This window comes from Apostichopus japonicus, chromosome 11 (assembly GCF_037975245.1).
Source record: "Apostichopus japonicus isolate 1M-3 chromosome 11, ASM3797524v1, whole genome shotgun sequence".
Classification (NCBI taxonomy): domain Eukaryota; kingdom Metazoa; phylum Echinodermata; class Holothuroidea; order Aspidochirotida; family Stichopodidae; genus Apostichopus; species Apostichopus japonicus.
In genome coordinates, this window is record NC_092571.1 from 11,884,534 (window position 1) to 11,909,186 (window position 24,653).

Sequence of the window (24,653 nt, forward strand, 5' to 3'; positions counted from 1 at the left end):
TTGAGCTAATTGTGTCAGTGTATGTTATATTAACAGCACATATTTCAGTTTTTATGTAACCTTATTCTCCAGTGGCACAAATTTGTTATGGTGAGGGCAGGGATATGATAGCTCCCTGGATATGAACTTTGTTCATGTTTGTTTCCATAAGGATTGCTGGCTACAATGTATTTTAAACACTGCAAGGAAGTTCTGTTTAACATTCAAAGCCCACCCAACCAATGATCCACACAGTCATACCATCCCCAGGCAGCTAATTGGCTAGTGGTTACAGTGTATTTCAAACACTGCAAGGACGTCTGTTAAACATTCAAAGCCCTGCACCAAACCAATGATTCACACAGTCATACCAGACACAGGAAGCTAATTGGGCCCCTTATAGCTCCTTGCAGACTTGGCGTATCAAGGATTTTTTCGGTGATTAGGGCCGGTATAGACTTGATTCATCCGATAATGAAATTAATATCGAAATTAATAGCCATGCACCTCAAGAACACATCCAGGGTAAAAATGCCTGTGGGTGAAGCATACCACTTTTACCATGTTTTGGACAAAATTATATTTGTAACTAAGTTTTAGTGTCAACAAATTTCAGAGGCTCGGGCCTGGACCCATTAGGTCCTTTCCCTGGATCCACCCCTCGGCTCCTCCTACAGTAGGAACTAGTAGTGAACCAATTTACTGAAAGTATATATGTAGACCAAAATGGTGTGCTATTGGACAGTGCACAATTGATTCACAATCGTATATTCGTAAATTAGTCTTTTATTTTTCATGGGTCAAGGAGCTATTTCCTAGCTGTCTATTCAGTACGTTATGAATGGATGCATTGAGTATCACGACAGACAGACAGACAGACAGACATGCACTTTGACGTGCCATTAACAGACATGCTACTGGAATAGCAGACTTTGTATGTTAGCCCTCAGAATGGTAGACACAGAATGATGATATGTGGGCATAAACCCTGAAGTGGGTCAGTGGATGCCCTGGTGCTAAATGTAACACCTTTGAATAGGCTAGGTCGATCGAAATGGAGACAGGTAATTGTCGTGGTTTGGAAATGCCTAAACCAGTCAGCTATGTCCGAGAAAAACTCTTGTTTAGCAGCCGACTTGCATGTCGGTTTTCATCAGGCTTTTGTCAAGAATCCCTGGTTGTACATGTTAGACAGAATTTGTTCGTTTCGGAATGCCCAGTTCAATCTTGGGCAATGTCAAGAAGCAGAAAGAATTTCTTCAGCTTGTCACCGTGACAGTTTTCTGTTACAAATATTGCAAAAATGGCTAGATTCAATTATGCCATGGAAATAAATTGTGATCATATGCAGAAGTAATCATATATGCTTTCATGTATTACCAAATTGATGTGAGATGTGTAACATATGGATGACATACTTGCTGGGCTGTACTCATGTTTTTCCCTACTCCTGTTTCTTTTTCAAGTATTACTCTCTTTACCCTTTGGAAAATAAAATATGTAATCTGCATTTCCTGCATATAGTGCAATTTTCGAACCTGAAATTGGATTTCTAGTCTTTGCAATTTCTGTGTTACGTTAAGAGATCAAAGACCCATTCTCTCACAGTTGCTAGGCAACACTAAGTAATTTCACTTATAATCATGAAGCTGAAAAATATTATAAAAATATGAAATTAAATCTTGAAGAGAGAAATTGATGAAGGGATTCTGTATCTTTTCCCTAATTCATCAAGCCTACCAGACCGAGTGCCGCCTCTGATTCTACTACCAAACACTTTCTCGGTGTAGCCGGCACATCTATCACTTATTTTCTTTGGTCATGATTTACATAATTACATTAATTTGTCGCTAGTAATTTTGTCCCCATTTGTGATGCTCTCAATTCTATAAATAGAGCTATTCTTGCATTTATCCTCCCGATTTGTAACTCAATTAATTCTCTCGAATCTACCTCCTTCATACTTTAAGGTGTACTGTAAAAAGATAAAAATTAATACCCAATTAGTCAAGTCCCCTCACATAAATATCAATATTTTGCTCCTCCCAAATTGGTCGCAGGTCGTAAAGGAATTTGGGTGTAAAAGACCACATATCTATTTGTTTTGTCGCATTTCTCACCGCACACGCAAAGCCAGTTCAATGGAAAACTGTATGGACGACGTGAACTTTGGAGGGCTCGTGTGATGTCGTACATGACTGATATTATTTAATACATGGATTTTCATGTGCATCCAAGTGTACACTACTGATTAGAGGGAAAAACAATTTAACAATGAATGTTGTACATAGGGACCTGGATGGATTTCCAGGTCATATTTTTACTACAGTGAACAATAGGGTTGAACAATAGGGTTGAACAATAGGGTTGACCGTGCAGTGTTTAATCAAAACTGTGTGTATTAACATAGTACATGGCTGACTGAATACGTCATAGTGTAAACTAGCCAATGATATCATTTTCTGTTTACGTATCTAACACTCCCACATAGGGACCTAACACAATTAGAAACCCTTGCAATAATAACGCCCCCAATAATGACTATTCATCGATCACACGCTATACTCGTGGAGTAGCCTGCCCTCACCTTGCTTGAATACCCGTGCACAGTGCATGTGCGTTCATGTACGTAGGTGTGCACGCGCTTGATATCAACATCAAGTACGTGCATGTATATATTCGCGACCTTACAAGCTCCGCCCATTCAACCAATCGGGATATAGAATGAGGCAATATATATACATTATTCATTGGGTTGGCTGGACTATTGACAGCTGTGAAATTGACAGTGGAAATGGGACTCTTCCATAGAAACAAATGGATATGCGAGGATTTTGCTATAAAAGATCACCAGTATTGGCTCCCCAATAACCTTGATCAAGTCAAACAGGGTTTTGGGGGACATCTTTAGTATTATTTTCAAATGTGGAAAGTTTTTTGATGGCTTAGTACTAGGGTAACATAAGAGTTATATTTATCACACAATTTGCAGACATGTAGCATCTTGTAAGCTTTTTCGGCTGTATACTCAGCTGTTGGAATGAAGACCTCTTCTCTTTGAGAAAGGTCCCTGGCAATTCATGTATTTTGACTTATTTTTATAAATTCTGGTAATCTTTCAAATTGACAAGCATTAGAACAGTTCCAGGATTATATCATTGCAGGTCACTAAAGCTGTAAGCTGGTAATGAAGTGCCATCAAACAATTTTTTTCATGTCAAATATTAAACTGCCTCGGGCATTATTTCTTGAAAGGACAATGAATTCTCATGAACTTTGTAAAAATGTTATCTTTTACCAACTATTCGCAAGGTCAAGAATTTGTCTTTTTTTGATTTAATAGAGTGTGAGCTAATATGAGCAAAGGACGGGAGGGGACAGACGGTGAGGTGACAAAATGTAATAAAAAATGTGATCTATTTCAAATAATATTGAAAGTAAATCCTACATTCTTTCTCCATAAAAGGAGTGCCAGATATTTCTTCAGTTGCACTTTTCATTCAATATGGCTAACACATTAAAGGCATTGAAGACTCACCCCAAACCGCGTGCCGCGCTCTGAAAATGTTAACTTTCCGTTGCTTGCGAGTGAAGTTTTCTGCTTGTCGCCACAAAATGCAGACAGTAATGAAACGTAATACCTTGTTATCTTTAGCTGGACCTGAGATGTCCATCGCTGTATTGTTTGAACACTGTGCTGTGGTATTGACCGCAGCTGTATGTACTGACTGTACACTAGTGTCTTATTACCGAAGGTAGCAAGCTGTGTGCGTTTTTTCTGGGATTGATGGTGGGGTCTAACACTTCTGTTACACCTCATTCGAAACTAGGTCAGATTACCGGCATTAGACGTTTCTTTTTGCGCGAGTCTTCACACCCTTTAAGTAATATGGCTGACACATTAACACAGCGGTCTGTAAACTTTTAGGCCCACGACCCAGTATCTTCCATGCTGGGAACTTAGCCAAAACCCACCACATCTTCTCCTGTCAGTACCATGATGCTCAGAATGCATGCAAACTAGCCTATATGCTATGGACTTGATAATACAAATAAACCCCTAAACGATCGATCTAAATCAGCAAACTCTGAAAACTGTAGACAAATTTTCTAACATCTGGTAATAATCCCCCCCCCCCCCCTGGAAAAGTTTTTCTGATCCCCAATCTTGGGTCGCGCCCCATAGTTAGTGGACCTTCGCATGAACATATATCAAACTTACTTGAAAGTTACGCATACCATGTTAATATTAATTTCTGAGTCATTTTTGTCTTTTGTTTAAATTTCCATATCTTTCCAGAAGCAGAGAGTATGCCCTGGCTGTTACCCATAGGGACAAGTGTAGGTGTCGTGTCTCTGGCGGTAATAGTACTTTCCGTTATCAAAGCTATCTGCAAGGCAAGACAAGTTCCTCCAGAAGTAAGTTTTAAGAACAGTTACTACTTATGAGGGATGAAAAGATGTATAACACAGGGTACACAAAAGGAGTGAATCAGTTAATCCTTAAGATCACTGCCTAACCTTCAACAACATCTAGGAGTGTGTTTTAGTTTAATCATTAGCAATTTATAGTTTTGAGTTCAACTAAGGGGTGACACTATGGGGGAGCGGACACAGGGGAGGGGGACCTTAGTTAACTCAGTTGTCCAAACCTTTAGTGGTGCTCCTGGTTATAATTCAGTAATCTTGGTCAAATTGTTGAACTTTTCCCTTTTGAATTTTAGGAACGTTTTGTAAAAGCAATCACAACAAAGTGCTACCAACACCACAGGAAACACGTGAGTGCTCTTTAGTTGGCATCATAGATTCAACAAGAATACTCATGAATTGCCTGTGTTTACTGAGTTGTGTAAATGTTGTAAAGTTCATACTTTATACTAGAGCTATTGATCGATAAAAAATAGTAGTCAAGTTTTTGCAAATATTTTCTTTTGAAACCACATTGTATGTGAATGAATGGGATAAGTAGTCATACTTCAGTAAGCAAACTGAGGAAGGTTTAACTAAAAAAAAAAGAAGGGATTCTCTCAAGCAAAACGGAGCTGTTTAAAGCAGTCGCATTAACTATAGATTGGGGGTTGTATTTCAACAGTAGTCTCATTACTCGTTAAGACCAAAGTTTGATTCAGAAGACAAAAGTTCCCTTAGAATTATTTATGTTATGATTTGCTCTTGTCCCTCATTTACCCTACTTTGTGATAACAGTTTAGCACTGCAACCTCAATCCTACATCCACAACTCTGACCACTTTTATCCTCCTTCCGAATTGACCATCCAGGGAGTGACCTATGCTCTTTTTTCCGATGAGTTTTATTCCCAGAAATATTGTCTTTCTGTTTCATGTACCATGTACACAGGACGTTGTTTAGCATAGCAGATAGGACTATAAGGATGATCGTGTCACTATAGCAAATTGCTTCCCCACAATAACATGCATAACTTTATAATGTTTGTGATTTAATTTACCATATTTTTGGTCCCAAACAAACAACTGCATGTCTTGTGCATGTATGAACCGTTGTATGAACAACCAATCATTCATAACGCCAACGTTTCGAACACAGTGCACAGGTCCATACAGTATGCAGCCTAAGAATAAACGGCCTGTACATTTGAAATATGTTTCTGTAGTAACCTGTCGTGGACAAATACCAATGTGTATTCAATGAAAGCAAAGTTTATTATGTCCACATCAAATTCTGTTATATACCCACAGAGGTGACAGCTCGCAAAATCTCTAAAAATCATGAAACTCTTTAACAAGTTAGGACCCCAGATAAATTTCAGCTGATTATAATCCAAGAAAAGTGATCCTTTTTGGGTTTATGTTATAAAGACCTTGTCTGTCCGATGACCAACTTTGTCTTCAGAGAACCCAATTTCAAGTAAAGGTCTTGGAATGGATGACCTTTTTCAATCCTTTAACAGTCAGCCCTGATCGGGGGGGGGGGGTAGGGGGTGGGCACAACTCGGTATATCGCTGACATAATAGCTCCCCGTTGTGTACAACTGTGAAGTATAAATAATCTTATACAAAGACTCATGTCTTTGTTGACAGTATGCAAATATTATCAAAAGAATATCTCCAATTCATTTGGGTCATCATGCAATAATTAACATGTGGAAGTGTGGTAAACAAACGTTGCCCTCTGGCAAAATTAATCTATTTAAACTTTTCAAGCACCGCACGCCCCCGTATTAAAGCGGCAGTCTGCATTTGTTGGCCCCATTGATTTTTCCTTTCTCCAAACAATGTTGCACTTGATAAAACTAAGACATTGTAACAAATAATTAACATTTATAGAATGAATTTCATCATTACACCTTGCCATTTTTTATGCGACAATTAATAACAAGGAACGGTTTTGGTAATTTCCCTCATTTTCTTAGAATTTTTTAGATTTATTACAAATTTCATTTATTTAAATTTTTTATATTTTTTGTATATATACATATTATATATTTTTTTATATATTTTTATTAATTAAATTTTTTTAGAATGATTTGTTGAAGTTCAATGCAGCTGGCTGCTTTTTAAATTGAACTTTTTTAGGGTTCTTTTTAATTTGTGTCATGTTAACAGTATCATCCATATCAAGAACAAGGGTATTTACAGCGGAAAAATTCTGAGAAAAATAATTGGATTGTTCCCTGGGCAACCAGGTCATACAATTTGAGTTGTGTGTCTGAACAGCAAATTTGGTGGTCCAAAAAAAAGTAAAGCAAGGTATAAACAAAGAATGACCAATATGTACTGCAAGAGAGATGGCTATAGCTTTGGATAAATAGAAGATCATGCTGCCGGTGAAACTCCCCTTCAAACTGACCGTAGGCATACAACTATTTTTGTTTTGTTTCGTTTCCATAGTGATGGAGGGTGATAACAACTTATCATTTTACCAACAGTGTTTCAGGGTATGTAGTTCAAATGCAGTGTGAATTTGACGTACAACAACCAGTATTCTGTCAGGCAACTTCCAAATCTGATTTGGAAGACCTGACCACCATTATTTTGCTCTGATGATGAAAAAACACTTTTAAAAGACAAATTTGATCTGAATACCATAAGAAATCATCCTCGAGACGATCACAAATACAAATTGTGTCTTTGCAGGGATCATTTTGTATTTTTGTGTTTTGCATAGTTAACATTAGCCTCTGAAGTTTACTTTTAATTACCATAAAATATCGAAATGCCAGCTACAGTGATTTACGACTCTATAGGTGTAGATGGAGAAATAAAGAAGAAAATTAGAGACAGGTATGACCAGTTCTGTGGCTGGCAAATACCCAAACCTTTTGGTGTACATCAAATGCTAGATTCCCATTATCTTTAGTGACTTTAGTTTATCAGTACTTTACCTATAAACATTATTATTTCATTTAATCATCATATTTTATGTAATAGGTAGCCCTCCATGAAGGTTCCATGACCCAGGGATCACTTTCTGTGAAAAGTAACCCCTGGTTCACATGGGTATAGTTACAGTGAAGGGACCGAGGGATAAACATGCAGGAGGCCGTGGTGTGGCATTTTCTGATCTATTAGTTATACTCCAAGTCCTTTTTAACATATTAGAACTATCATGTAGCAACAAGGTTGCATTTATAAGCTACAGTATATAACCTACATGTATAGTTTTTGCTTTGAAAAAGAAAGGGGCAAAAATTGTCTGATAACTAGTGGTTCAATTTGGCTGGATACTTGGTTACTTGTTTTAAAAAAAAAATGCAAATTGCTGAATAAGTGCATTTTGCCATTTGGAATTTTGAATGCATGCTGCTTTAAAAATTTCCAAAGGGAGAGAGAGTTGTAAGTTCCCATCTCAGAAAATATTTGATCATACACTTTCTGTGGGTAATGTAAATAGACAACAGGGTTGTACGTTTAACTTTGTTTGTTGTACACTTCTTAATCTGTTTCAGTTTGTGGCATTCAGTTCCACTTGAAATAACCCATTCAGTAATATTTGTTACAACTCGAATCAGGGCCCCGCAGGTTCAGAAACAAGTATATTGTGTCTCCGGTGCATTGTTCTACTATCTAGCATGGTGGTATATTTGTAGAATATATATGTTGCACTTTGTAAAGTTCAGAGGTGAACATGGCAGTTGACACTTTGGTTGAAGCATTGTTATATAGTCACATGTAATTGGATACTCCTTATATCTTGTGGAATGGATATTCAAGTGGCAGACATGTTAAGGAAAAACTTGTTGAACACTTAAATAACTAGGTTGAAAAACCCGTCTCAATATCTTTGTCCTAACTTGAGATATGAGTGTACCGAATGTAACTTATGTTGACTGGCTAAATTACCCGAGAATTTACTTTGCTCCTCACTTACCTGTCTGCTCACAACCTTAGCACCACGTTCTACCGTGCCTAGAAGTTTCTGGTAACCTTTTAACACTGTGCACCCTCTATGACCAGCCTCTCCGGTCATTGCCCTTCCTCCTCGCTCTACCATTCAAAGTGTCTTACACGTATTTTTCGGGCGGATTTCCTTCCCTGGGTTTTCGTCCCAACGGTAACTGAGTATTCAGGGATTTTCTTCCATTGGATTACTATAGAGGATCCCAGTATACTAGGTGGTCTGTGAATTCATCATGGCATCATGTCCTTCAAGAGCTTTACATTCCTATTATAAACTCAATGTGATTTATCCTTCCAATTTGACATGTATACAACTTAACGATATGCAAATGCAATACCCCTTGTATTCCGCACTGCCATTCAACCCTTCCATTAAATTTATACAATTTATTGCTGCACAAACAACATAATTTCACCCCCAACCCCCCCCCCCCAAAAAAAAAAACACCCACCCAACAAACAAGGCTTCTTTTGATCATTTAACATGAATTATTTTTACTTGGTCATACCTAAAAGCTTGGTTATTCTTTCATATGTATGATTTTATTTTTTACATATTAAAATCATAAAAACATTAATCATATGCACATGATTTATGTGCTTGTTCATATACCTTGGTTTTTCTTGATTATTTATTTCTTTTGGAGGTGCACAGATGAATGGGGGGGGGGGGGGGGGTGGGGAGCATGGGAAAGAGGGTGTTACCAAAGTAGTATTATAACAGTACACTATCAATGTTGTAAGATTGGTGAGATATCCTGATATCTGCGACCTTTTTCTAGTATATTTCAAGTTGAATTCAGACTAAATATTTCTAGTAGGGCACTTTTGACAACTGTGCAAGATTCTTGTCTTACTTGCTGACAGGCTGGTAAACACTTCTACTGTTGAGGACTAGTTTGGTTTCTTTTCAAATTGTTTTTTCTGTGTTATGTGTACACATTATTTACAAAGGAATTTATATATAGCCAGCGTTTTAGTCGGTAAACTCTGAAGGGTAAAATGTGTTAAATAGTGTAAAAGCGTTTGAAAAGCGTAACAAATGATTGAACTTGTAGTAAATAACTTCCATACTTTGTAGTGAAATACACTGCATATTGCGCATGCTGTTAACCACCAAAGGTCTTGACGGCATTGGATCAAAGGATTGGCTTCAAATCATATGGAAATCTTTGCTCTATAAACCGCGCGTTGTCGGAGAATTAAATGCTGTTGTTTACGCACAGGAAGCGTTGCTTTTTTCACTCTCCCAAATTGCTTTGAGAGCACTGCACACTGTGCTGTGTTCAGATTAGCCACGTAAAGAAAGGACTTCACAAATTTCTTACGATGCTTTTGATTTGCTGGTGAATAGTACGAGCCTTAATATTGACCAATCAAGTCGATATACATTTCCAAATATAAGTTAACTTGAAGGGGCAGAGAGAGGGGGGTGGGAGAAGAGGAGGGGGAGGGGGAGATTTATATCACTAGAGAGAAGATTCAACAAACTTTTCTTTGGCATAGGAAAGGAATTGATAACGCAATCACACTCCCAGCAAGCATAATGTCAGCATTGAGAGATAGGGACATTTTGAAGAGGTTCACTGCTCTCCAAACTGGTTTTTACTTTTTCAGATTAAAAAGTACGGGGTTTAGTTCTCACGCATAATAAATAAAGACATATCATTGTAAAGAGGACACAATATTCTTCAAAATTACATAAGAAAGAGTTTTCTGAGTGCTATACTTAGAAAGTTATGAAAAGAGTTAGAGAAATGTGCTTATTTTGTAGCGATATTTGATGCCTAAGGGGGGGTGTTTTGTGCCGAGTTCCGCAAGGATTCATGTGGTTGCCTTTTGCCAGCTGCTCTGTATAACAATGAATTAGATTTTAAAGAGAATTAGACTGATAAAGGTTGTGTGGAAGGAAGCTGTTGAACTTAACCATACATATCTATACCTATTGTTGCTATCTAATGTGGTCATTGGCTGCAGTTTACTTTACTTTCTTACTTGTGACCTGGTAACATTCTACAAGCTGTTTTTTTTTTGGGGGGGGGGGTTGAGGTATTTTTGTCCACATTATTTTTACACATAATTGAATATGTTTTCATTCATAATCATTCAGTGGCTGTTCCTAGCAAAGAACTGTACGGAAGTTTAAAAGTACCACCAACATTTCATTTTATACTCTGATTGGCATTGTAAGTCTAATTTTAAAACTTGCCAGAAGTTTCTGAAAAGTACGTTCCTACAGTCTAGTCCATTCAGAAGTTTTTTGCCCTAAAATTAAAAACTTCTAAGATCAACCCAATAAAGATTTCAGATGGGAAAAATAATTCAAGAAGAACAGCCAAAAAAAAAAATATTAAAAGGAGGCGGGGGGAGTTTGAAAGTATTATGACCATTTTTGGTCTTTCCGGTGTACTTTGGAGGCAAAATATTTAAATTGACAGAACGGTGAATGTTTGCTTACTTAAGATATGTAATACAAAATAAAGGCCTTGACTTGAACCAACTTGCACTTTTTCAACCAACAACAGACGGGGTCACGTACAGTCTCATGCGCACGTTCCAATATTTTCACGTTGTTTCCCAATTTCAGTCGAGAATTTAAAGCAATTTATTCCTGAAAATTCAATGTTTGTTCTCTCTAACTCTGCTAGGAGAACAAGTAAAATCCCCCCCCCCCCACACCCCACACCCTATACTACAAAAAAAGCAGTGTTAGTTTCCCCATCTCTGTTGGGACTAAATAGCAAATGATGGTTTTTCTTATGCTTTCCAAATTTCATGTTCATTTCATGAGCTCTGGAGCTTGTAACGCTATATGGTTTCAGTAATCCAAACTTATTCACAGAAATTTCCCAGCTCTGTTTCCTCATAAAAACAAGTGGTCGTTATAAACAAACACTCATATAATTTTATGTGTTGATCTTCCCAGTTCTTTTAAAAATTGCAAATTCATTAAATGTCCAAAATTCTTTTAAGTAGTTGCACCTGGTCACTTTATCGAAAGACAAGCTGCAGCAGAGTTGCATAATTCCAACTTGGATGACTCGAGTTATAGTATCAGTCGGTAAAGGATTATCTCTCCAGATCAGCAGTGTCTATTGTATGAAACTGAAGAGTACGAAAGATTATGTCTCATGCAGTCTGGCTGCAAGATGCTGCAGCCCCTGCAGTTTTGACATGGTACCTTTATGTTAAGTAATGTCTGTAACATGGCAAGTACACTTGGTTGCAATATACATACATGCCTTTTGTATTGAGTCATATTGTAAGTATTGTATAGTAGTGTTAGTAGTAGTAAGTTGAGTCTCGTCTATCCGACATGCTCAGTGATTAACCTCCTCCATATATCACGATCTTGCGCAAGGTTTATTGCTTCCTAGAAATTGTTAATGTTAACGTCCTTAAATTGCGACTTTATTTTTCCAAGCAAGGTAGTCACAGGCCTTCCTACTGGTGTAGCAGTATGTCTCAATGCTTCTCTTAAAGCAACCTTTGCTGGAGCGTCCTCCTGGAGTCTTGCTACATGACCGAAAAATCTCAATCTTCTATGTGCGACTATGGATGACCAAGGTGTTTGGTTGGTTTCATTGTAGAGCTCATCTGTTGATAACCAATTGTTATTGATCCATCTAATGTTGAGAATATTACTAAGTATTGTATCATATCCAATAAATTGGTCAGTTTAGAACCTCAATAATATAGAGCTCTGCAGTTAAGTTTTAACAAAATTATAAGTTTTTCATAAAAAGACCCAAAAAAAATTTACTGTTTTAGACAGTTTTCTCCAAAATTTCATGATATTCAATGATTGGTATAATTTGTTTGATTTGTTTCTTTAAAAGGGCACTCCTGTTTAGAGAGGATCAGTCGAAGATATTTACAACTGTCAGGTAAAAAAACAAATTGTGGCTGCATGTATTGTATGTGTAAAGCTTGTATTCATCCAACACTGCATGACCTGTCACTAACCTTCAATTTATATTGATGTCAAATTTATTTTTGCAAACAATTCTTAGCAACATTCAACTTTATTATGCATGCTATGCATTCATTCATTCATTCATTCCCACATCCAATGCAGGTGAGTTTTAATTGTCCAGTTTTGAAAGTGGTTGCACTTGCTAGGTAACTTCTCCTTCAAACCCTGGACCATCTTAGCTGGCCTACACCCCCCATCATAAGAAATATTTTATCTGGAAGCATGTAATAACCCTTGTAGGATATAAAAATGTTTAACATACCATACTGTACCATATACATGGTTCCAAATTGTGCCGGTTAATTGGGTAGATAGATTATCAAGATCTACGTATTCCCTGGTTTGGAAAACCCTTGCGAACGATCCAGATCAGGTTTCTGGGAAATTTGTGGCCTTTGTGGAACTCACTTTAATGCATAAAATGTAAGAACAAGTATACCCTCGCGTATGCAGAGTGCTTGGTTGTCTGCCTCGGGAACAATAGCAGGAAATTGGCCGTACTAGCAAATACATTCATGAGAAATTTACTCAAGGTGTTCCAACTCTACTTATAAAATACCCACGAAATCCATGTTAAGGAATACAATTTTTTTTTGTATGCTCCTTAATCAAGTTTTGTATGCTGCTAAATCAATTTATGCATAAATCAAGTTTTGTATGCTTCTTAAAATTGTTGCTTTTCAAAAGTGGGCTTTGGTCAAACTTAGCTTCTTGTACACATGTACGAATGGTTTTACTGATATTTTCAATGGCCAATCTTCTTTATGCGTAAATCAATGCCTTAATGCCTAAATATTTATTTAGGATGACATATATTTTTTTTATGCTCCTTAATAATCAATTTTTGTATGCTGCTAAATCATTTATGCCTAAACGCAATATTTGTATGCTTCTTAAAATTGTTGCTTTTCAAAAGTGAGCTTTGGTCAAACTTGGCTTCTGGTAGACATGTATGCATGGTTTTACTGATATTTTCAAATGGCCTCTCTGCTTTAACCTTAGACTTTGTCAAGTTTTGTCTTTTGTTTGTGTAATACTTGCAATATTGCTAGAAAGAATGTGCTCTCTGTTTTCTCAAAGGATGTGAAAATGATTGCCTGTGGACTCAAAAGTCCAATGTCACTCGAAATTATTTTTGGATTAATGTTTTGAAAGCTGCAGGCTTAAACCTTTTGCTACATTAACCACACATCATCGCAAAGGTTTGCTGAAAAGGTGTATTTATCTTGAGGAAGACAGTTTTTATTCAGTTATAAAAACAAGACCCCCAATATATTGTTTTCAACCATGTTGTTCATTTAATTCAACACAAAGTGATTGATTGATTGATAGAGTTGAAAATAGTGGTAAAAATCTGAAAGGCAGAAAATATTTATGGACTGGGGGAGTTTTTTTTTTTTTTTTTTAATATTAAAAAAATTTGATGTTAGTTCAGCCTTTTGGCAAAATTTCTTTGGTGTAAAGTTGCCCCTTTTATATAAACTCTGTAGATTTTATGGGTAACACATGGGTGCAAAGGTGCTTTTAGGAGGTCACAACAGTTGTGTGTTGGAAGAGGGAGTCTAGAACCAGATATTTTCAGCTGCATAAAATTGGATTGGAATGCAGCCACGTAAAGTAAAAAAAAAAAACAGGAAAAGATTCTTGTAAAAGTTAGCATCAATATGTTAAGATTTTGCTGTAAGTTTAGCTTGTTGGGTTGGGTTCCATTTCATTTGTTTTTTTTTCTAACAATTCAGTATTAGTTTGTGTTTTCACCTTAGACACAAAGTCATTTCTCAATTTCCAATATTGATGTACAAAGTTGCTTTAATAGAGATTTTTATTCAAATATGACAAAGTAGCTTGGCCATGAAAATGATACAAATTTTAGAGAATACTCATTCTTGCCTTTGTCACATTAAGTTGGTACAAAAACTTTAGAGGGTAATTTCTTTGATGAAATGTAGGCCTAATTTTCTTGAAATAGTGCAAACAGCTAATATGAAGCTGGAATGTTCCTTGAAGTTGCTTTAATCTAGTGATACCATATACCTAGTCTCATATGCAATATCACACCTAGTCTCGTATGTGACATCATTTTCAGTAGCAAACATACATAGTCTCATATGGAACATCATTTTCAGTAGCAACATCATAACTAGTGTCTTATGCAACATCATTTTCAGTAGCAAACATACCTAGTCTCTTATGCAACATCATTTTAAGTAGCAAACATCACAACTAGTCTTGTATGCAACATCATAACTAGTCTCTGTATATTTAACATCATTTTGTGAAGCAAACATACCTAGTTTCTAATATGCAACATCATTTTCAGTAGCATCATCACACCTAGTCTGGTATGTGACATCATTTTCAGTAGCAAAAATACCTAAGTCACATGTATAACATCATTTTCAGTAGCAACATCATAACTTGTCTATTATGCAACATCATTTTCAGTAGCAAACATACCTAGTCTCTTATGCAACATCATTTTAAGTAGCAAACATCACAACTAGTCTTGTATGCAACATCATAACTAGTCTCTTTATATTCAACATCATTTTGTGAATCAAACATACCTAGTCTCTAATATGCAACATCATTTTCAGTAGCAACTTCGTTCCTCTAGTCTCTTATGCAACATCACTTCAGTATCAACATCATACCTAGTCCCTTATGCAACATCATTGCGACATCTCTTATTGAGTAGCAACATCAAAACTATAATCTCATTTGTAACAATCGTTTTCAGTAGCAACATCATGCCAAGTCTTCCTTATGTGCAACATCATTTTTAGCAGCAAGGTACATCATATCTGCTCTCATTTTGCAACGAGAGTTTGATTAATTAAGTAACTACGTAAAAAAAGAAATAATTTTGACCAAATGCAATGGGATGCTTTAATATGGAAAGCTACAATAATATATAGTGCAGTTGGTCATGGGAAGTCATAACGAGGACCAGATGCCATGTCTACAATTCAATTTGAAGTGATATTATTTCCAAATGTTCCAAAAAAGAATGGAAAAGAAAAGAAAAGAAATGAAAAAGACGATTACCTTGAATCAAGAGTTTGATTGATCCAAGGTGTTTCTCAACTAAACCAAACCAACTTTTCTACTACAAATAATACAACTTTTCTGTAACTGGTCATGACTGAATCTTGATGGTGTGAAATGGTCACTGTAATACTGGTTTGAAGAGACTGTTTCCATTTCACTTTTTAATTGAAAATAATTTCTAGCCACTTAATATTTTGGTTGAAAACAATGTTGTGATTTGTGAGTGGAATAGATTTGGTTGGACATGCAAATTACAGCTAGAATGAAAACAAAAGTTTCTACATTTTTTTCATTACGGAGACGAAAATTTAAAAAAAAAAGGAATTCCCTCAATCTTCCAAAAGCCTTCGTAGTTCTGATTTTTACAGAAATGTGCCTGGAGCAAAAACACTTACATGTGTATGACACCAAATCATTAAGGAAAAGGGCATATCAAATTTATTCTTCTTTTTTTGTTGTCGCAAACCTGACCTTCCTGTTGCAGTGTTGTTGTAATATGAGAGATTGCTGAGGCTTCTTTGTCATTTTACCTAGGGGTTTGCAATTTGCATTAATCCCTGGAGAGAATCAAATATTATAACAACAGAGGAAAAAAGAGGAAAAAGTTTTTTTTTAGCGGGGGGGGGGGGGGGGGGATGCTCTTACTGATGGCTGCTAGAACATAGACATCTCACAAGAATTGAGATAACCATACAATACAGAGAAACCGGCAATCCTGAATGGCAGGCTAAGATATATATCACCTATCTTTGCATGCCTGCCTGTCTGTCCATGTCTGTGTCTATCTGTTTATCTCTTTGTTTATAAACACATTTTAGAAATTTTGGCATAACGATATTGATGGCACGATACAGTAGTGGGATGTTTCAGGAAGGGGGATAGGAAATAAAGATATTGATGGCACCATACAATAGTGGGATGTTTCAGGAAGGGGGATAGGAAATAAAGATATTGATGGCACCATACAATAGTGGGATGTTTCAGGAAGGGGGATAGGAAATAAAGATATTGATGTCACGATACAGTAGTGGGATGTTTCAGGAAGGGGGATAGGAAATAAAGATATTGATGTCACCATACAGTAGTGGGATGTTTCAGGAAGGGGGATAGGAAATAAAGATATTGATGGCACCATACAATAGTGGGATGTTTCAGGAAGGGGGATAGGAAATAAAGATATTGATGGCACCATACAATAGTGGGATGTTTCAGGAAGGGGGATAGGAAATAAAGATATTGATGTCACCATACAGTAGTGGGATGTTTCAGGAAGGGGGATAGGAAATAAAGATATTGATGTCACGATACAGTAGTGGGATGTTTCAGGAAGGGGGATAGGAAATAAAGATATTGATGTCACCATACAGTAGTGGGATGTTTCAGGAAGGGGGATAGGAAATAAAGATATTGATGTCACCATACAGTAGTGGGATGTTTCAGGAAGGGGGATAGGAAATAAAGATATTGATGGCACCATACAATAGTGGGATGTTTCAGGAAGGGGGATAGGAAATAAAGATATTGATGGCACCATACAATAGTGGGATGTTTCAGGAAGGGGGATAGGAAATAAAGATATTGATGTCACCATACAGTAGTGGGATGTTTCAGGAAGGGGGATAGGAAATAAAGATATTGATGTCACGATACAGTAGTGGGATGTTTCAGGAAGGGGGATAGGAAATAAAGATATTGATGTCACCATACAGTAGTGGGATGTTTCAGGAAGGGGGATAGGAAATAAAGATATTGATGTCACCATACAGTAGTGGGATGTTTCAGGAAGGGGGATAGGAAATAAAGATATTGATGTCACCATACAGTAGTGGGATGTTTCAGGAAGGGGGATAGGAAATAACGATACTGATGGCACCATACAGTAGTGGGATGTTTCGGGAAGGGGGGTAGGAAATGAAATTGATTTTTTTTGTCAAGGACCTGATTTGACCGACAGTCTGCTTGTTGAGAACTTCTGCACCACAGTTTCTAAAATTGGTTCAGATCTGCAGTGCGCTGTAATTAAACGTCAACAGAGGTCATGGTTTTGGACAATTCACCCGCAACATTGACCTATACACAATCAATTGCATGGAGATCTCAAGTAAAATTGGTAGGATTTCTATGTAATCAATAAATGTATCTCTCTATATGTTACATATGCAACACATATAAAGATGAGCATTGAACCTGACCTCCTTTTTCATTTGTACAGTTTTCTATTCCGTTCCTGTTCCTATCGAACAGGATTGATACACACCAGAGCTCCAGAACTAGATCAATGCTGTAACAGTCCACCACTTGGGATAAATGCTTTTATTTGATACTTGGTATTCTCTTCCATTGATCACTTTCCATTTCCTCTTCAGAATTTTGACATGATGTACTCAACATTGGCAGAGGGTTAAGAGAGGTCGGTCCTCCTCCTCTTCTTCCTCCTATGTCAAAACTGCCTACCGATGTCTCACGGGGGCAGCAGGCGGTAGCAAGGAGGAGATGGAATGTCGCTGGTACTGATTCCATGGAAAGAACATTCCGGCCCTGTTCAATTTGGAGTCGGCTCGTAAATCTAAGGGAGGCCTGCCTCTGGATGGACGTTTGTCAGATGGAAGCTGGCTCGCAGCATCTTCTGTGTTGATGATCAGGAGGAGAGATTGTGATTCTATCTCAAAGTCCTTGGATCGAATTGGGAAGTGAAGATGCTGTCGCTGCACTTTACAGTGAAAAATAGTCACTGTTATCACTATAGTAACCTTCTTTTACCATCCTCTTTTCTCTCCTCCTTCTCTTCTCATCCGCCTCCTCTGGTGTTAAATCCTCCGCTTGAAAGGGAGGGGGAGGTATGGTACGTTCAAATAATACTCACACTCTCAATCACTGCTGGACAAGAAATTTCCAATGTGTAATTATTCATTTTGACGGAAATCAGTGTTCATATATAGTAACTGTCTCATGGTTCTAAAATTCTAAAAAGTTACCTAAAGTACTATTTATTTCAAATGTATTAGTATTGAAAAGTGTTGTCATGGCGACTTGAATTCCATTTTAATGTCTGGTCTGGTCGTCATAGTAGTGTGATGGCATTTAAAGATACTCTGCAGAGGTTGAAGATCAGACAATAAACAGGGAGGAAAGAGTTGCGCCTATGTTGCTCCTCCTCTAGTAGTGAAAACAAAATCTGTAATTAAGTTTGGTCATAGATTTGACCTGGTGATGAAACTGGCAAGCACATATTTTGTCAGTTTTTCACTGTCCGTTCATACTTTTAGCTCTGGTTTTTTATGTGTATGGGCCTTGGCTGCCTGATACAAAACACAGAAGTTGTGGGAAGTGATATAGGTGGTGGGAGAAACCATGGAGGTAAAACTGTTTTACCTCCATGGAGAAACCAACGTGACAGACATTTATATTTTCTAAACTTTTGCCAAAATGAACATGAGTACAAGGGGGAAAAAAAATCCATTCTGAAAAGGAAATTAAGTAGGAAATTAGAGAGTATATAAAGCTTCCGAGAATTGTTTGAAATATATATTTCCATCCCCAAAAATATCATAGAAATTATTATGTATGGATGATGGAACACAATATTGTTGGTACAGGAGTATGAGTGCATTGCATTGTTCTCCCCTTTCTTGTTTTTATTGATATTTTTTTTATCTTTTGCTTTATCCTCTGAGTACGGGCTACACTAGGCTGATGGCTTTTAATAACGACAAATAAAGAAAATGGTTCCAGTGGTTTCATCCACTTGTTTGCTTTTGTCAGGCATTCGCACAAGACAATCAAACCAAAACAATGATTTTAAAAAACGCCCAATTTTTGTTTGGCCGGGTGCAACTTGGTACCTTTGATTGTTGCTGCACAAGTACCTGTGTATGCAGAAGATTGTAGGCGGGGAGATTGTTAACTAGTATTTAGACGTGAAAGATCGTACCTTTGTGAGCCGCTTAATATGGGTGCACAAAAGGTTTTAGCCCTTTTTAGGATGAAAAACTAAAGTGCATAATCAGGCAAGCACTGTTAGTACACGTTTAATATGTGTCTCAGCATGACGTCCCACGTCTGTTTAATCTGTGTCAGCATGACGTCTATTTCCTGATTCACGTTTGGTTGGTTCTTGTTCGAAATAGGTCATTTTTAAAATTTTTAAAGCAGCATTTTGGTGACAAATTTCTGGCAATTTTTACCTGACTTGCAGAATATTGTTCAAATTAAGTAAAGACTGCTAATTAATGAAACTAAGACAAAACAGTGTTTTACTTTTTTTACTGGTATTTAGCAAATTTTTAGTTACAGACACTTTTTCATAGTTATGATATGAATTTATATGTAAAAACTAAAGTACAGAGCCATAAAATGAGTACTTTCCAGGTTTTGCATGTTTTATTGAAAGTCAAACTGCTGCATGACCTGCATTGTAATAATTGAATAAAAATGCAGTTAATTCCTTAAAACATTGCTTTAAATACCAGAGGGGTTGGGGGTGGGGGAAGAGACTGGGGTTTGAGTTGTTTCTTATGCAAGTTGGCAAAGATTCAGTCCTATAGAAAACTGAATGTTAATGCTGCAGTTTTGTTGTGAAATGTGACACAGTCCTGTAACACTAGTCAGTTGTTGAAGGAACAAAACTTACCCAGAAACCATACTCTGTTACTATGTTACAAAATAAGACAAGAACTGCTAATAATTAAGGCATAAAATTCAAGGTAAATATTTGCATTAAAAAAAAAATAACAGAATATTACCCGAAAATTTTATGACTCATAATTTTCCTGTATTTGACTAAATGGTTTTATAACTCCTGCAGTAACCCCATTCGATGTCTTGGCTAAACTGAGAGGTGTGTAAATTTATGTGTGACTATTAAATGACTTTCTGATACAAATAATCCTAAAGCAAAACGCTCTTTAACCAGACCAGAAGGATTGCGTAAGGAGGTGGGAAGAACAATATCTGCGAGAGAAAGAGAAGGTCAATGCCTACAAAAACAGAAGAACAATGTTAAACAAAACAAACAAAATTCAAAGAAAAGGAAGTTGGTGGGATGTTTTGATGTGAGCAGTGATGCATTGACTGAATTGCATTCAGCATGGGTGAGTACATGTTGATGGAATGCCAATAACATTGCGGTTGATAGTGGGTGCTGTAATTATCCTAGTGAGGGGGCGCAGGAGAAAATAGACAGGAAGGATAGAAGGTTGACGACTGGTTCAAAATATTAAAGAGGTCATCGAGTGAGTGATTGGAAGGGGGGGGGGGGGCGGGTAACATTAAACTAAGTATTGAGGAAATCATTGCATTCCATTTCACTGAATAATTTGGTAGGCTGCCATGCACGGAGGCTTTGGTTTACTCTGCTGAGATATGCCCCATAAAATCATTACTTTCTATATATCATGCCTACATGTTTACTTGTAAGTAAAAGCAGATATTTGCATTGATTTTGGTTTAAAAAAAATAGAAAAAAGTTTTTTAACTCACTTGATGGTAAAATCACATCACCAAGCTTTTCATGGACATGACTATATATTTATACAGCTACTTTCGTTCAAATAAGGAACGAATTAAACAACAAAATTTTATAAAAAAAATTTGTCTTGGATGTTCCATTTGATTGATAAAAATCCAAAAACATTGTCACTGGCCGGCTACGAAGTATTGAGAATCGGAATTATTCACTGGTTACTTAACCTTCTTTTGCCGGTCATTCTTGTTTTGTTCTTTAATAATTGCCAAAACAAGGATTTAAAATGGGTGTGGGGGTGGGGGAAGAATTGTTGTAGCATTTCTCTTGTAATAACTCTTTTATAGCAGCTTTGATTACTTTGCCTAGGAATGTTCCAATCTTCTGTTATAAGTGGAATTATTGCCCTCTTTTTTTGTTTAATGAACAGCTTTTTGATTTTAACCATAAAGATCACCAGTATATCTCAAAATTTTAGCATGTCATGAAGGTTTTGCTTAAAAGAGATATTTTGTTAATATTGAATTCCTCAGAGTTATTGACCTTTAAAATTATTCTTGTAGACTGATGAAGCTTCCCCAAATTATACAGAGCTCTGTAAAATATCTCAGTGAGTGAAGATGCCCTGAGGGTCAATTAGTGACAATGAAATAACTCATCAAGTGTGAACCTCAACGACCAATATTTGATTTTCTAGCATATTTGCGAACGATTTTGATCGCCTTTTAAATAGTGTATGACCTCAGCTCGCACCTGTGCTTACACCTTCCAAACTGTTTTTAGCACCCGCTTAGCTCACAGTATGTGTTCTGATAGGTCCAGTTCACAGCATGGCCATAATAGCTCCAGCTCAAAGCAACCTTTTTTTTTGGCATTCCTTTGTAAAGTTTTCCATTTTAATATACATATATCATTGATATATCTTATGTAACAAATAAATAAGATATTGGAGTGGTCTCTACTCTGAGTTTCATGTATCCATGAATCATGTTCATGTATCACATGTTCATGTGTCATGTTTCATGTTTCATGACGGTAATTTATATATATATATATATATATATATATATATAAATATATATATATATATATATACATACATACATACATACATGTATATATAGATATATATGTTATTTATTTATGAATGTATTTATATTGATCTCTTAATAATTCAATTTTAAGCATAAAATCCTCTGATGTACATTGCCCCTGGCAGGTAATCATGTATTCCACTTTAATTAATAATTATTTGTCGTGTATATAAGAGCAGCAGTCATATCGGTAACGTTAGGACCGCGGTTTCAGTGTGTGCGGTTCTGATTAATTGTGTCATCAGTCCTAACGATCTAATTTAAAACTGCAGTTGTGATAGGTCAGGGTGTAGTTTACCACCAGTCTACATCCTGTGCTTGATTCCCATTGGTACTGTTATGGTAGTATAGTAGGCGGGTTAATATAGAACTGTACTCTGGATGTGTATATTTGATAAAGATGGAAAGTATGACAGGTATGTTATGACTTCAAAACTTAAAGGGAACCAGCTATCAGCTGGTGTTAAGTTTCACGCGCCATAATTCTGTGTGTTGTCCTGCTAATTTGCATGGTTAACGATTTAGATTACTCCAGAAATTTGGGAGGATATTGTGATAACTGTTAAACAGCTGTGTCTAATTAATCATTGCATTACGGAGTAATGTCACATAAGTTGCATCCTTGCAACTGTAGGGAGTATCATTGACTCACCTTTATTACCTGCACGGAAGTATATACATTGAGTCCTTGAAAGAGGGCCAAAATTGCAAGATCAACAAATGTTGTCATCAGGGTACATTGCTTGAATCCTCAAGACTGCTGCAGTATCCCAGACAAACCTTATAGTTATCATCGTTACAAACAAAACATTCGGTGACACGTGACTTTAAAACTTGACTTAGGTCCTTAGCAGTGAGTGGTAGAAGTGGTATCATGAAAGTGGTGAATTGCGCCGTATGTTTTTAAATGTTAATCACATCCACAGAATGGAAACAAGTTAAGATTTATTCAAGACTAGGCTCTTATCCTTTGTACTGTTTATCCAGCTTAGGGGGGGGGGGTTGGATTTTTCATAATATCATTCACAGCTCAGAACATTAATGGTTTGTTGTTGTTGGGTGACCTATTCTCTTTACAATGAGGTAGACCAAACATACAGATGCGTTAACACAAACCTTGATCCCACTTGACAGCTTGTCAGATTTAAAACATTTTGGAATGATGACAATGTCTTATGTGACAAATATAAGTAAGCATTGTTCAAAGTGAAAGTGAGAAGTGAAATATTATAGGAGCTGTATTTATGGAACAGGTCAAAGATAGTGTTAGGGAAAGATTCAATTGAATGATTTGGAATCTCTGGAGGTATGCATAGTAGTCATCACATGTTGTAGATAATATAAGCAAACTCCAACACTTCCTGATAACTTTAATGGCAATTTCTTGATGATGAAGTAGTTGTTAAACCAGTGGTCTGACTGAAGCCATACAGAATTGGGTACAAATAGTAATAATATTCAGGACTTTAGAGGCCAAAAAAAATTAGGAATTGTAAGTGAAACACTCACAAAACTGAGGGGGGAAATCAGATATCAGGATTTTTTTTGGCGGGAAAAGTAGCCCATGCAGCCAGACCGGATATCCGATGCACCCCTGTACAAGATGCCATCTGAAATATATGATATAAATATATTAAGTCTATTTTGAATTGGTTTAGACAGATAACTCAATTTCATGTTTATTTAAGAGAGATATATGTGTATATATATATTTATGAAAACAATGTTGTGACATATCATGACATAGTAAATGATTGTACAGTTTAATTTAATGATATGCTGATGATGATGGAGTTAATTAATCCTTGTTTGCCCAGTTATTTCTAAATCTAGATTGTTGGCAAGAGTTAATTACAAGCATTGATAGACCAATAATTGAACATCCAATAGTTATGAGCTCTATTGAAGTAGGAAATTTAAAACACCATGCTCTGGGTCAGGGGTGAAGCTACACTTCTGTTTCTAGATGGTGGGATGAGGGGGGGGGGGGGGGTGCAACACTGTTTTTTATCGGGACAGGCATGACTTATTTTCTAAAAAACATTTTTCTGAGACCTTTTTTTGGGGGTGGGGGGGAGGGACGACAAATATTTGGGGTGGGGCTAGCTCCCACCTGACTGGGCTATTGCTCTGGGTATATGCATGCAGTTACGAGCAACTTTAAAATATTATAGATAACATGTATTGCAATGTTACAGATGTGAGAAGTATTTGACCTACATTGACTGATACCGAATAAACTATTCCCTGCATGGGTTATATGATATTATCTGAAACCAGCCGGGCACTTCCAAGCTTTCCATTGTCAGTAATCACCATATGAGTATCAATAAGTTAATATTCATCTTTGCTTTTCTTCAATTTTTTTTATATATTTTTTTTACAAATTCATGCTTGTTTGAGTTGTTTTGAATAACTATTTGTAAACTTATTCAAAAGCAAATGCATGATCCATTGTTGACTATAGACAATATAACAAAGTATTCACTAAAGTCTCTTCAGTAAATTTCAGTCTGTACCTCCTGGTATTGTCAAGATGTGTTAAGCAATATATACAAATGGAATATAGTAAACAGTTGGTGGGAATACTTAGAAAGAATTTCTAGAGACTGAAGTGACAATAATGAAGAAGCGCCTGGTACAAGTCTATGCAGCTCAGGCATGAGAAAACTATTGTTCTAAATATTTGGTAGCGATTCAGTATCTGTTGAACTA

At 36.6% G+C, this 24,653-nt stretch overlaps 1 protein-coding gene across 2 annotated transcripts in view; it reads left to right on the forward strand.

Annotated features, from left to right (window-relative positions):
• The window catches only part of LOC139975763 (uncharacterized), a 73,130-nt gene extending 51,987 nt beyond the window's left edge, over positions 1-21,143 (forward strand). Inside the window, exons 5-7 of one of the 2 annotated variants that reach the window (XM_071983924.1) lie at positions 4,280-4,398; positions 12,196-12,243; positions 17,750-21,143. In XM_071983924.1, the coding sequence (XP_071840025.1) occupies positions 4,280-4,398; positions 12,196-12,210 (134 nt within the window). In that variant the 3' untranslated portion in view covers positions 12,211-12,243; positions 17,750-21,143. The remainder of the gene's footprint in view (positions 1-4,279; positions 4,399-12,195; positions 12,244-17,749) is intronic. The other variant, XM_071983923.1, reaches the window with a different exon arrangement.
• The last annotated feature ends 3,510 nt before the right edge of the window (positions 21,144-24,653 follow it).